The sequence below is a fragment of the Aulonocara stuartgranti genome, assembly GCF_965226115.1.
Source record: "Aulonocara stuartgranti genome assembly, chromosome: 3".
Lineage (NCBI taxonomy): Eukaryota > Metazoa > Chordata > Actinopteri > Cichliformes > Cichlidae > Aulonocara > Aulonocara stuartgranti.
In genome coordinates this window covers 65,742,446-65,756,087 of record NC_138941.1, presented here as the reverse complement: position 1 = coordinate 65,756,087, position 13,642 = coordinate 65,742,446, and the positions used below count along the sequence as shown (strand labels likewise).

The window sequence follows — 13,642 nt, the reverse complement described above, 5'->3', positions numbered from 1 at the left end:
ACTTGTGTCTTTCCACAAAGAAAAAAGTGAGTCCCCCAAAACTGTGTTTGAACCAATAGAAAGCTGGTGCTCAGAGGAAGAGGGCGGGCTTTACTCGGTGTCAGTGACAGAAATGAAAAAAAGCTCAAATGAGTGAGAAGGACGATGAAGGAAACATCTGTGCTGTGTCTGCTCTGTAAGTAGAATCTCTGTGTTTGTTTGAATTCTTGTACTTTGACTGTCTGCTCTCCTGATAACTGATGATGGAGGAGAAGACATGAAAAACAAATCAGGCTGAATTCAAGTTCAAACACCACGAGGACCAACTGCAGGTCTGAACTGACTCTTTATCTTTGCTCAGGAGTCGAGGAAACACAGCAGGCAGTGAAAAGATCAAATCATTCACTCATTATATCAACACAGCTGCACAGTGGACACATGACTTTACTGGGTTATTTAAGAGTAGTTGATATGTGCACATGATCATTTAAGGGCCGCATTTTGGATAAAAACTTGTTTGAAAACTTACTGTTCTGCCAACTGTTTTTTTTTTTTTTTCACCTGAAAATAAGCAGATATATCAGAGAGACGACTTTGTGTGTTTGTGTGGAGTTGTTCTTTATGTTCACCTCAAATCAACCTGAGTGTCATTTCTCTTTAGTTCTGATCTCACTGCTGAGCTGCACAACAAACCAAGGTCAGTAACCTTCTTCTGTCACAGTTTAAACCTGAGAAATGTTCACTGATATGACCTGATTGGGTTCATGTTTCACACTGTAAAGTCTAACAGATCATCAGTTTTTCATTTTAACCCTCACAGCTCGTCTGACTGTGAGTCCCAGCAGCTCTCAGTTCTTTAAAGGAGACTTTGTGTCTCTGAGCTGTGAGGAGGACGACAGCTCTGCTGGATGGACTCTGAGGAGAAACACAAGCAAACGGCAGAGGACTCAGTGTGGAGATGGGTGGGGAAAACCAGCTGGTTCTTCCTGTAACATCAGTTACATTTACACATCTGACAGTGGAGTTTACTGGTGTGAGTCCAGAGAGGGTCCCATCAGTAACATGGTTAACCTGACAGTCACTGGTAAGCTGAGTGTGTGGAGTTAGTGTTGATGAAGCTGTGTGTAAATGGATGAAATGCTGTAGTTTGTCTCTGTGTTGAGGTGGATCAGTGATCCTGCAGAGTCCTGTCCTCCCTGTGATGGAGGGAGATGACGTCACTCTGCTCTGTAAAACAAAGACCACTCCCTCCAACCTCCCAGCTGCTTTCTATAAAGATGGCTCCCTCATCAGGAAGCAGCCTACAGGTCACATGACCATCCAGCATGTTTCCAGGTCTGATGAAGGCCTCTACAAGTGTGACATCAGCGGTCATGGAGAGTCTCCATCCAGCTGGATCACTGTCACAGGTGACACACTCACCTGTCTGTGTTTCTGCAGGTTTCAACATTCACAATGTGACGACAACTTAATGACTGTGTTTGCTTTATTTTAGAGAAACACACCACCACACCTCCACCTACATCCACACCTCCACCTACATCCACACCTCCTCCTGGTTCCACCTCCATCACTCTTCCTCCATCACTCTCTCCTCCTGTTCTCTCTGTCTTGTCATTTGTTGGCTCAGTCTGTGTTGTGGTTCTACTGGTGTTACTGGTTCTGCTGGTGAGACGATGTGTTCACAGGAAACCTGAAGGTGAGACTCAGACTTCCTGATCTTTCATGTCTGAGTTTGTTCAGTAGAATAAAGTTCACATTCATGATGATCACAGCAACAACTTTCTTATAATATATATATATAATAATAATAATAATTTCTTATAATCTCTGTTTAGATATTTAATTTATATTATTCTTAATTTTGGAAAATTTCAGCAGATCAATTGAATGCTGGACAGGATGACATCATCACTCATGTCATGTACAAAGCTGTCAAGATAAGAACCACAGCCAGTCTGACGGTAGTATTTGAGTTCACATATTTTCTTTAAGATTTTTGCTCCTTTGTGTTCCTGCCAGAATGTTTCTTAACTCTCACTGGTATCAGGTCCTGGCATTGTTTCAGTGGGACCTTAGCTCACAGCCCAGCACCGTGCAGCTCAGAGTTCAGAGGTTGTCTGAATAGTGACAAGAACACCACACATCCCAGACTACGGATAAATAAATAGATAAAAGATATAGATCAGACTGTAATGTGTGCAGACAACATTCAGTAATGTTAGAACTAACCAATGATCAGTAAAAGCAGCTCAGATGTGTCTGTCTGTGCTGACACTAGCTGTTAGCCTAATTAGCAGGAATAACTTTTACTATGAGACATAAACAGAGAGACTGAAAAGACAGATCATTAAAGAAAGAACCATAAATATTAACTGTTCATTTCCAGCCCGTCCTTTAAAGCATGAATCATTTTTAAAGTTCTGCGTGTAAAACCACAGCAGCTACTTCCTGCTGTCAGTCTGATCAGACCTCTCACTGCAGTGTGTGCTGCTTTGTTAATAATATTATTCATGCTGTGAGAAAGTGTTTGCTTTGTGCTCTGTGGTGAAGTATCTCTGGCTGCACTGAAACAAGATGGCAGCTTTGTGGTCGTCCAGCTTCTTTTTCTCAGAAATACCCCCCAATGCTTTGTGGTCAACAGCAGGTGTTTAGAGGAGGAAACTCTGAAAAGCGGATGCAGTTTGTAAACATCATCACTTAATTGTTTCATAATGCTGCAGAAAGTAAATTAATAGTTCCTATAGCTGTGTGTGATAATACAGTACTGTTGCAGTTGTTGTACCTGCAGTAATTTAAATGTATTTTATTATACAGAAACTGATTTAGCTGACTCAGCAGTGAGAACTGAAGACGTCAGTTATGGAAAATCAACCATCAGAACAAGGAGGCCCAGGTACAGCTGCTCTTTATTTTTTACTTTACACAAATACAAGCTAGCTGCTCACTTTGTTTCCAGCTGCCATGCTAAGCTAAGCTAATCAAAAAATATCCTGACCAATGTCAGACTTGTGAACTCTGACAGTAAGTTTTACTAATGGCCAATATACAGCATTTAGGTTTGTAATATTTGTACTTGACTAATTAGGTTAAAACAAATGTGAAATAATCTGCAGAGCAGAAAAAGAACCTGATTTTTTTTTTTCTTTATTTTTGTAATTCAGGAAAGAAAAAGCTGGTTTACAATGGACCTGTTTTGCTTTTCCTAATTTCCTGACATGTGTTTTTTTAATTCAGATTTAAAAACAGAGGGTTTTGTCCTGCCCAAAAAATCGTAGAAATATGTTATCTAACCAGATTCTTACTCTGGATGGCATTACCTTGGCCTGAAATCAAAATCCTCCTCACATACAGTCTTTAATAATCAGGCCCAATCGTATGTTAATCATCTTATAGAACCTAACGCCCAATAAAATATCGAGGTCAGTGTATGTCCAAGTAATTGCTGTGAGCCATACACTGGCTGCAGACTGCCCTAAACACTCAGTTTGTTCAAAGTTTTACACTCTTGCAGTTTTATGATGTCAGAAAGAGAAGATGGCTGATATTATCATATTAGCCACAGGAGCTCCTCTCAAATGCTGTTCAAACCTTGTGTTGGAGAGGGAGAGCCAATCAGAGGAAAGGTGTCTTAGAGGGGGAGGGGCTAAAACTGTTTGTTTCACAGAGAGGGTGAGCTGAGGTGCTGCACAAAGGCCTAGTATGACATACAGAATGATTATTTTAAACTGTGTGTTCGTGTTCAGATCTTAAAAAAGTGCGTGATGTCTGCTCTTCAGTCCACCAGTCCAACTGACGTCCAGCTGCTGGTCTCTAACTGGTCCCCCAAACACTTTAGACCAGAGGACGTCAACACTGATCTTTATGTTTCTTTTTCTTTCTCACTAAATCAGAAAAAAATAACATCCTGCTTTAATTTGACTTTTTTAAAAGTGACAATGACTTTTCTTGCAAATTCAACTCTGGTGAAATAAATATGTAATTTATTTATGTCCTCAATAACTTTACTGTTATTTGTATGTTCTGTGTTTGTTGAATAAACCCTTGTTGTCATGTGCGTTTCACATGTGGTTCTGTGGGTTTCACTAAAGTATCAGGTAGAAAATCTGAGTTGTTATTGTTTAGTTGTGGCTAACCGATACACTCCTCTCCTCAGTGCTGAAAGCAAAGAAAATAATGAAAATAATGAAACTGCAACTTCAGACTAAAAACAGCAGAAAAATCTTTCAGTGATTAAACTGCACACAAAAGCTTCACTACAAGATGTTTGTATTTGAGACTGAAGACGGTTGTTTTTTGTTTTTTAAGCCAAAAATGTAGAAAATTATGAAACTTACATTTTACAATTATGGTTCATGATATTATGTAAGTATAGAAGTGAATAAACCTGGTGCTGTCAGTAATAAATATTGTTTGACTGACTGATTTTTAATGTATTGTTCCTTTCACTGGGAAACATTCAGTGTCAAAATATATAGTTTAAGATAAAAACGGAGATTATTTATTGTATTTAGTGTCTGATAAACTAAAGACTCATGAACATGTGACTTAGACTGCACTTCTTTCCTGATCACGTCTCCTGGACCAGCTCAGATATCCTCCTCTGACTGAAGCTTGAAATGAACGATTGGACTTTAATGTCTTCTGCCATCTACTGGTGAAGTTGGGTGTTACAGCACAGCAGATGCTTTTATACGACAACAGTTTAATTCTGCAAAGCTGCTCAGACTTCTTTACCTTCCTCTTGTGTTAGGGTCAGCACCGACACATTTTAAATTTTAAATGCATAAAAAAAATCACATTTGTTTATTGTATCAAGGCTTTTTGACTTTGTCAGGAACTTATATTTCTACAAAATAAAACAAAAACAAAATCTTTTCACTAAATTATAAAATGCTCTAGTTGAAATTATGACATTTGTGTTGTTAGGGTCAGTTTGGATCCAGTTATAATATTATGTGTACAAAGCAATAATTAGAGCCAAAACTGAAATCATAAGTGCACTGTCAGCTGACACGCTGACAGCCAGCTCCTCTCCTAATCATATGAGCTTTCTTATTTTGCGTGGTTAGGGTTAGTATACCTGCATGAAAACAAAACTAACAAAGGCGGGCATGTCAAGGCATGTGATGTGAATTCACTCATTTGAGTAACCATTTGACTTCCAGAGTGCACATTTACATTTTGCAGCATACAAAAATGAGAAGAAGATTTACAGTGAGCCAAGTTCTAGATCCTATTTTTGCTGAAAATGAAGGAGAGGACACAGAGCAGCATAGCGATTCCGATGGGCAGGTTTCTAAGGAGGAAGACACAGACCCATCTGATCAGAGGAGGAGGTCGCTGGTGCTGAAGCTGCTCCTGCTGAAAGATTCAAGTCCAAAACTGGTAAGATCTCATGATGTACATGGCAGGGCAGCTGCTGCAAATGTCATCAAAATGACCCCTGGAATACAAGGTTTACTCTGACCAGAGTCAGTGACATGAAGACATGTTTTGAGCTATTTATGCCATTGTCACTAAAAAGGATCATCATTACTATGATGAACCTTAAAGGAAAAAAAAGTCCATGTAGAAAGATAGTTATGAGGAATACCTGGATGCTTTCATTGGTGTTCTTCTTCTTGCTGAGTGTACAGATGCTGCAATGAGGCCACTGATAGTCTATGGGACCCATCGTTAAGCAGGAATATTTTCCAGAGAACAATGTCACTTCACACATTTCAAATGATATCAAGAGTCCTCGGATTTAACGACAGAGAGGCCAGAGCGAGATCTAACAAGCTTGCTCCAATCAGGGATGTCTAGGAGAGATGGGTGCAGCTCCTTCCGCTGATGTTCATCCCAGGACCAGAGGTGACAGTGGATGAACGTCTCGTTGCTTTTCGAGGAAAATGTCCCTTCCGGCAATACACACCCAGTAAGCCAGGGAAATACACCATAAAAATCTGGGATGCCTGTGATGCAAAAACCAACTATGCCTGGAATCTACAGATTTACACAGGCAAAGCTACGAGTGGCATCCCTGAGAAGAACCAATGAAAATGTGTGGTCCTCGATATGACCACTGGACTGTAGGGTCACAGTATTAGTTGTGACACTTACCGGATATGACCTCGGACTTTTCAAGAGGAAACTTCACAAAGACACAGCTGTATCATCAGGAAGTGACAAAAAGCCCACAATTACCGATGACTATAACCAAAACAAAGGAGGAGTGGACTTTTTCCAGATTATATTAAAGATCTACCGCTGAAAACAAAAAAATAAATTATAAAAATACTTTTTTTTGCCTTTTCTTGATGTAATGACATCACCATAGATATCATTTTAGTTATTAATCTTAAAATGAAAAAAATCAATCAAACAAATTTATTTAAGAGATGTGTCCTATACCCCTCAGTATTAGTTGGGTAACACAAAAACCTTTTATTTATTAATATGATTCTCTTGAGGTTAATTTTACCATTTTTTTAAATTGAAATCGAGGGGTAAAGTGACAAAAAAGACCCAGAGGCCCACACCAAAAGTATTAAAACCAAAATTTTCATAGATAAGAAGCCTAACAAGGTAACCATGAGATGAGAAACAAATTGGATGATAGCTTATTGTTTTTAGTGTATTTTATAGCTGATTTAATAGCTGGCACGTTAACATAAGAGATGATAACAGAAAGCTAACACAAGAGGAAGGTTTAGCAGCGATTACAGCACACATTACCCTGCATCATTTTCTCCATCACAGCACCCGGGAACCATCCTCTTCTTTCAAACACGTAACAGTAATTCATGTGTTTTGGTTTCTGTTACTTGCACAGCTACTTTGTTAGGTTATTGTCATTCCAAGAATACTTCAGTTGTGTTTTATGAGATTTGGGTTTATTCTACCTCTATTGTGTTTTATTTAACTTACAGTGTGTTTTGTGTGCTTTTGCAGTGTTTTTTTTCCTTCTATTTGCTGTTTTAGTTGGCATCTCGGGTTCACTGTAGATTTACCCTCTGCAGTTTGTTTGCTGTACACAGTCTTAGAACAGAAACAAAAACAGAAAAAATAATAGTAGAGATTAGCTCTACAAATGCACAAAGAAGACGATAGATGATGACACTGACCTTTACCTGGTTCCAGCACTTGGTCTGCTCTGGCGCAGCCAGTTCCTGGCTGAGCCTTTGGGCTCTTTTCTAGGTGGGGGGTGTGATTGTCCCTGCGGTGGTCCTCATTGGGCTCTCGGTGGGGCCTGGATCTCCTCCATGCCAGCTTTAAGTCCTGGGGGCAGGGCTATGGCTCCCTACACCCACTATTAAATGGTAAATGGCCTGTAATTTGTATAGCGCTTTACTAGTTCCTAAGGACCCCAAAGCGCTTTACATATCCAGTCATCCACCCATTCACACACACATCCACACACTGGTGATGGCAAGCTACAGTGTAGCCACAGCCACCCTGGGGCGCACTGACAGAGACGAGGCTGCCGGACACTGGCGCCACTGGGCCCTCTGACCACCACCAGTAGGCAACGGGTGAAGTGTCTTGCCCAAGGACACAACGACCGAGACCGTCCAAACCGGGGCTCTAACCAGCAACCTTCCGATTACAAGGCAAACTCCCAACTCTTGAGCCACGATCACCCGATCGCCTTCATGTAACTAACTTAAATAGTTACATGAAGAAACCTTGTGAACACAAGCACACTCACCCACACTAGTGTATAAAGAGGTGCTCACAAATGCACACTATTTTGGTTGGCCACTGCCTCTAAACATATGATGCATTATTGGTACTGTATGCTGCTCAGTAACATTTTATGTTTATTATTTACTGTTACTTTTGCATATGTTGGTTGTTGCTGTGGTTTCTCTATTGTGTTGTTTTCAGCAGGTGTTGAAGCAGACTTGCAGTGTCTTTTCTCTCTATTCCTCTTCTCCTCTATTTCCCCTCTCCTTGTGTTAACTTCTTTCTTAACTTCTCTTTCCTTTTTTCCTCTTTCTTGTCCCCAGCCCTGTCTGCTCTGATTGTAATAAGTGAAAATAAATAAATCCTAATAAAAATCTAATAAGCTGTGAGAATCAAGTGGACCAGTATAGTGAGCGCTGTAATGATCCACTTGGGAGAGTAAATCTGTTGGTCATTTTTCTGGTCCTACAGACAATAATTGTGATTGCTACACTGCTGGATAAGACAGGTGGGAAAGAAAGGGGGGGAAAAAAAAGAAAATTACATGTCATTAAATGTGATACTGAAAATAATTTGAAGGACCTAAAGCTACCATGTAACCAGCAACTTGCTGGTGCTCAGTTGCTGCACATTAACTTTTCTGGTGTTGTTCTCAAAATAGTTTTGGCTGCTGGCTCTTCATATTAAATATATTCACCTATTCAGTGTATATTACAGCCCTAACCATAGGTCTACTATGAAATGAGAGTAATGGGTTATGGAGCTGTGTTGTGCTTAATGTTATTTTTATATGTGTTTCTTCACTTATTCTTTTAGTTTCCTGCCTAGGGAATACGTTTTATATGTGAGTCTCTTTTGAATGTATTTCTAAATAACTCGTGAATAAACCCAGTTGTAACGTTACACGAGTGCATTCTGACTCGAATTAGAATGTGTTAGTTTTGTGAATGGAGAGAAATATAAATGTTGTTACACTTGATTTTAATCTGTTGCTAAGTCTCTTCTGCTTTGCTGGAAATGCAGCTACTGTAACACAGCACACACACCACGAATAACTCTTCAGTTAATTATTTTTGCTTTGATCTTTTTACAAACTGAGGTCATTTCCACTTCTCTGTTATTAGGCTGTGGGAAAAGAATCTTCAGTGTTTAAATGGATCTACCTGCTCCTCCATGAACAATCAGTCAGCTATGAAACTTCAAGGGGCAGAAAGTAAAAAGAGCAAAAATGTCTTTGCATATTAAATTAAAAACTTAAATGGACATTTACACAGATGGATCAACAGACATGATAGATGTATGGTCATGTTAAAACATCATTTGCATTACTGAATAACAGAATCAAAAGAGTTGCAGATCATTTGGCAGTTCACACAGAGAAATTGCAGTGATATTAATGACCGTCCCACAAACAGGGAACTCAGAGGATAGAAAAGGTTCAGTGCTCACTAATTTACATAACTTAATTTAACTTAATAGGTTAAACATTTGACCAGTTGAACAGATTTACTCAATGAACTCTTACGCAGTATTCTTTCCTGGTAAATAAGGAGAAGGTATTTAATATTATTTGGGTAGCTCTACATGTTGGTATCAGGAGAAAGGACATGGTGCTAAACAACCATTTAAACAGGACAGGGTGGAGGCGGACATGGCAAAGTGGACCCTGGCTAATAGGCCAACAGACAGCTTAAAGCTTTGTTTGACAGAGCAGATAGAGCGTAAGACACCCCTGAAGACTCTAACTCCCAGAAAGCTTAAAACATAGGTGTCAAACTCTGGCCCGCGGGCCAAATTTGGCCCGCAGCCTCATTACATTTGGCCCGCGAAGCCATACCAAATTACTATTAGAGCTGGCCTACTGGTATTATACAGCTAATATATATATATTGTTTAGTATTAAGCTTTGCTTGTTCCATATTCAGTTTTTCAGCAAAACTTATTTGAGTCCATAAGAAAAGATTCATTCTTATATCTGAAAGAAGATTTTTTTTTTCAATAAATATTAGTGTTAGCCTGCGACTTTGTTCCATTTTGAATTTTGGCCCACTGTGTATTTGAGTTTGACACCCCTGGCTTAAAAGTTAACCAAACACGTCTAGACTTACCCAACCCAATGAAGCCTACTCAGTCTCAATATCCCAATGAACACACATATATTTTATTTTTACTCAGTAGACTTTATTTGATCAACAGGTGTTTTGCTCATAATTATTCATAGTTTGGTATGATAAACAGACTTGTTCGAAATTGCGTAATGCCTGGGTGCGTCACTGTTTTAGAGAACAGACCTGCCAGATGTGACGATGGCATAAATTTGCCAGTAGATGTCAGCGTGGAGATGTTTGTTGTCGTTTTGAAACTTGCATTGTTTTGATACAATTCCAGTACAATTGCCTCAAACGTGTTTCAAAAAACCTCAATATTTTTTTCAATCATAAAAATGTAGCAGCAGGGTGTTTTCAAGTCGTGCATGGATTCTTTATGAGACGGCAACTGTTGTCTGTTTGTATTCTGTAAGGAACGCGGAAGTGCCAACATCAGTAACATCGGACTTCAGGTGAAGACTTCTACATTCTACCTCACAACCAGAAAATACCAGAAGACGCCAGAATGTTCTGGAAAACAAAGGTTTTATAAACCACGCCTGTGCAATAATTTCTGCATTTTTATGTAACTTTTACCTGACCATAAAGTTGTAAGCGAAACGATTAAACGTAGCCGTTCTTTTAGTTTCGCCTATCGCTTTAAATTGAATCAAATTATTTACTGTTATTAGCGAAACCGATCATTTTAGTTTAGTTTCGCCAGATTTTTAATTTAATTTTTAGTTTTAACCAAGCGAAAATGGCTGGAATATTTCTACTATCAGTGCTGCTTTTTATCATGCAGATGACATCGTCCTCTGCGGGTAAGTTTGTTTAAAGTTTAAAGTAGGGTTCGACCGTAGGTAAACCCACGGTCATTTATACGCACACACGTATAAATGACCGTGGGTTTAAGTCGGTGGGTTTCTACTTTCGTTATCCGTAAAGGAAAAACTCAGAGATCGACTACCTAAACTAAAATCAGTCGTTATTAGGAGGTTGGATGTTTGAAACAACACACCGCTGGGCTTTCAGGGCATCATACAGAGCCCCAAGTCAGACAGATAAACAACTTTTATAATATGTGAATACACTGTACTATTGTCATCGGTTGTCTCTTGGGGTATTTAGTCTCTGATCTGTATGGTGTTCGTGTGGCACTCTGGGTATTTTAGGCATTAAAAAACTGTTTCAGAATGCGCCATTCCATACCAAACTGACTTATGATATTAATAAGTTTACTGTTTAACTTAAATTCTAAAAGACCGCAGCTGCTGTTTGTGATGTCGAGCTTCCGAAGCACAGAGGTGTTTAGAGAGAGCATACAGTCAAATGATCTCAAGAGGAGAGAGCCACGCTGCTTTCAGGGAGTTTTCAGCTCAGAATTGTACCGTGAAAATGAAGGAAAGAAAATACATTTAGTAGGTTTTAGTTAAATATTTACTTTTGAAGTATCTGAAAAATAAAAACAAGCTTCTAGTTTTGTTTGACAATGTGTCGAAATAAACCTGAGGACACAAACTCCCAGGAAGATTAAAAGTCAACCAGGCTCATTGAAAAAAATTTTCTTTGCATTTTATTGTACAGACTGGTTCATTGTGCATTACGCTGAATTACTAAATACCTGAATCACAAATGTTACACAATAGCTAGCTAGCTCAGGCCCACTGATGCTACAAACACAGCTTGCTGTCTTTAACAGTCTCAGTGTTTGTCTTTTTGTGGTTGTATAACTCCTGTAGCAGAATATGTATTGTTGTTTCTTTACAACCTGGTGTAGTTTCTGTTTCCACAGTCATATTTGTTTAGTTCAGTATCTGTGGTTTCACGACTGCTTTCACTGATCTGGTGCAGATTGTGGTGCCAAACTATGTGGAGCCAAAGAAAAGTCTTATAATGAAGATGAATAAGTCTATCAACATCACCAATCTGTAAATAATGATACTAATGCAATTTTTTAAATTAAGGAACTAAAAATTAACGATGATTGTTAGCCAACCCCCCCCCCCCCAAAAAAACAACAAAAAAAAAAACAAACAAACAAAAGAAAAAACACCCAGGAAATATTATTTGCTTATTTTGGATTTGATGGCTCAATATATATCATACATTGGGACAGGGTTACATGTACCACTGTGTAGCATTTCCGCTTCTTTTAATAACAGTTTATCTAATATACAGTTTATGTCTGGGAAGTGGTGAGACTAGTTGCTGGACTTTTTGGGGAGGGATGTTGTCCTGTTCTTCCCCAGGTCTCCTTTGTCATATTTGCTGTTTAATGGTGTGCTAAACAATGTCAACTGGTGAAACATCTGGCCTGCTGGCAGGTCAGTTCATCACCCACATGGCTTTTACTACAATGTCAATCTTTTGCTATAGATACAGTCTAGCATTGTCTTGCAAGGTTTTTCCTCAAAATTATGTCCTCTGGAGCATGTGTTGCTCTAAAACCTGTATATACCGTGCAGCATTGGTGATGACTTTACAGATGTGGAGATTGCCAATTCTAAAGGCATTAATACACCCCCATACCCTCAGGCTTTTGAACTGAGACCTGAAATGAAGCTGGATGGTTCCTCTATTCTTTAGTCCCTTTTCCACAATTTGTAGATGCAGTTCTTTTGAAGACTAGTGAACCTCTGCCCATCTGTATGTGTGAGAATCTCTAAGATCTCTAAATGGTAAAAAGTCTCAGTTTAACCAGTTTTATATGCTTTCTTGCTTCTGTTATGAAAAACATAGGGGTTTAATTATAAATTATTACATTCTTTTTATTTATATTTTCCACAGCTTCCCAGCTTTGTTGAAATGGGCTTGTGTCTTTAGTCTGTTTTTCAGCCAGAGTAGCTTTAAAGTTCTGCAGCTACAAATAATAGAGTTATTAGTTAATTTGTTTTACATCAATGTTCATTTCTGCATTCATGTCTTTGTTTGTATCTGTATGTTTTTTGTATCTTTGTTTTAAAAAATCAGAGCCAAGAGGGGGAGCAACTGATGTTTATTCAAGGTAAACAAGGTGCTGGATGTTGCCTTAGTACAGTCCCTGTCACCCATACATGTTCCCCAGGTGGAGGTAACATGAGCTTGTTTGCACGCTGAAGCTTGTTGGCGCATTTGTGGTCACTCCCCTCTCACTGGCCCATGTGATAACACCTGCTCTTGCATAATGTGCTGCTTCATGCACACTGTGGGATCATGATCACATGCCTTAACCTGTAGGTAGCAGTAGAGACTGACACATTACCCCCTGAGAATTGTGACCTACTGCTCTTAAAACCTTATGCATGCCTATTTACAACTCTACTAAGTCTCCCACAGGTCCATGTGAGCTCAGGACTTTTATCTCCACAAGATCATATTTCTGACCTGCTAACACTTTGGTGTCCTCCTTTGAATCTTACACATGCAAGTCAGCTGTCGGTTTGCTCTTCCTTAAAGTAGGGAAATGCATCCTCTTTATCACCTTCCATCTTCTTCAAGAGATAGTCTTAAAGAAGCTGAGTGAGTGAAGGTTTTCTCTTTCTGAAAACTGTGGTGTGAGCTTTACTAGCTGGTTTGTCATTCTCATGAAGGCACATAGCTCACTATCTAACATTTTTGTTTAAAAAATGTTCGAATTCTACAAGATTTTTCTGCCAATGATAATAAGGGGGGATCTGATCATTTTTATCAATGTTATTGGTTGATCCTCACTCAGATTAGCTGCTATATATGTGAACATTTGTACTTTTAACCTCTCTGCTCTGTGTTGTTTCCTCTTTCAGACCAGAGAAACATGACAGCTGAGTCTGGACAGAAGAATGCCACTCTGCCATGTCGAGCTCCTAACACCAACACCATTGTTATTGTAGAGTGGAGCAGAGCTGATTTGGGAGAAAAATATGTGCTTTTGTACCGGGATGGGC

At 39.2% G+C, this 13,642-nt stretch overlaps 2 protein-coding genes across 5 annotated transcripts in view; both read left to right on the top strand.

The window, feature by feature from the left end:
- The window catches only part of LOC309693376 (protein NLRC3-like), a 183,038-nt gene that overhangs the window by 72,315 nt on the left and 97,081 nt on the right, over positions 1-13,642 (top strand). The window lies entirely within an intron of this gene.
- Positions 87-2,823, top strand: LOC309694793 (Fc receptor-like protein 5). Of its 4 annotated transcripts, XM_082515001.1 has the most exons (7): positions 89-175; positions 641-676; positions 800-1,063; positions 1,143-1,388; positions 1,475-1,678; positions 1,858-1,943; positions 2,797-2,823. In XM_082515001.1, the coding sequence occupies exons 1-7, from the start codon at positions 145-147 to the stop codon at positions 2,806-2,808; spliced, it is 879 nt and encodes a 292-aa protein (XP_082371127.1). In that variant the 5' UTR covers positions 89-144; the 3' UTR covers positions 2,809-2,823. The 4 variants fall into 4 exon arrangements, with proteins under 4 accessions (XP_082371126.1, XP_082371128.1, XP_082371125.1 ...); XM_082515000.1 differs by lacking the exon at positions 2,797-2,823 and having other exon boundaries at positions 87-175; positions 1,861-1,988; XM_082515002.1 differs by lacking the exon at positions 2,797-2,823 and having other exon boundaries at positions 88-175; positions 1,610-1,678; positions 1,858-1,988.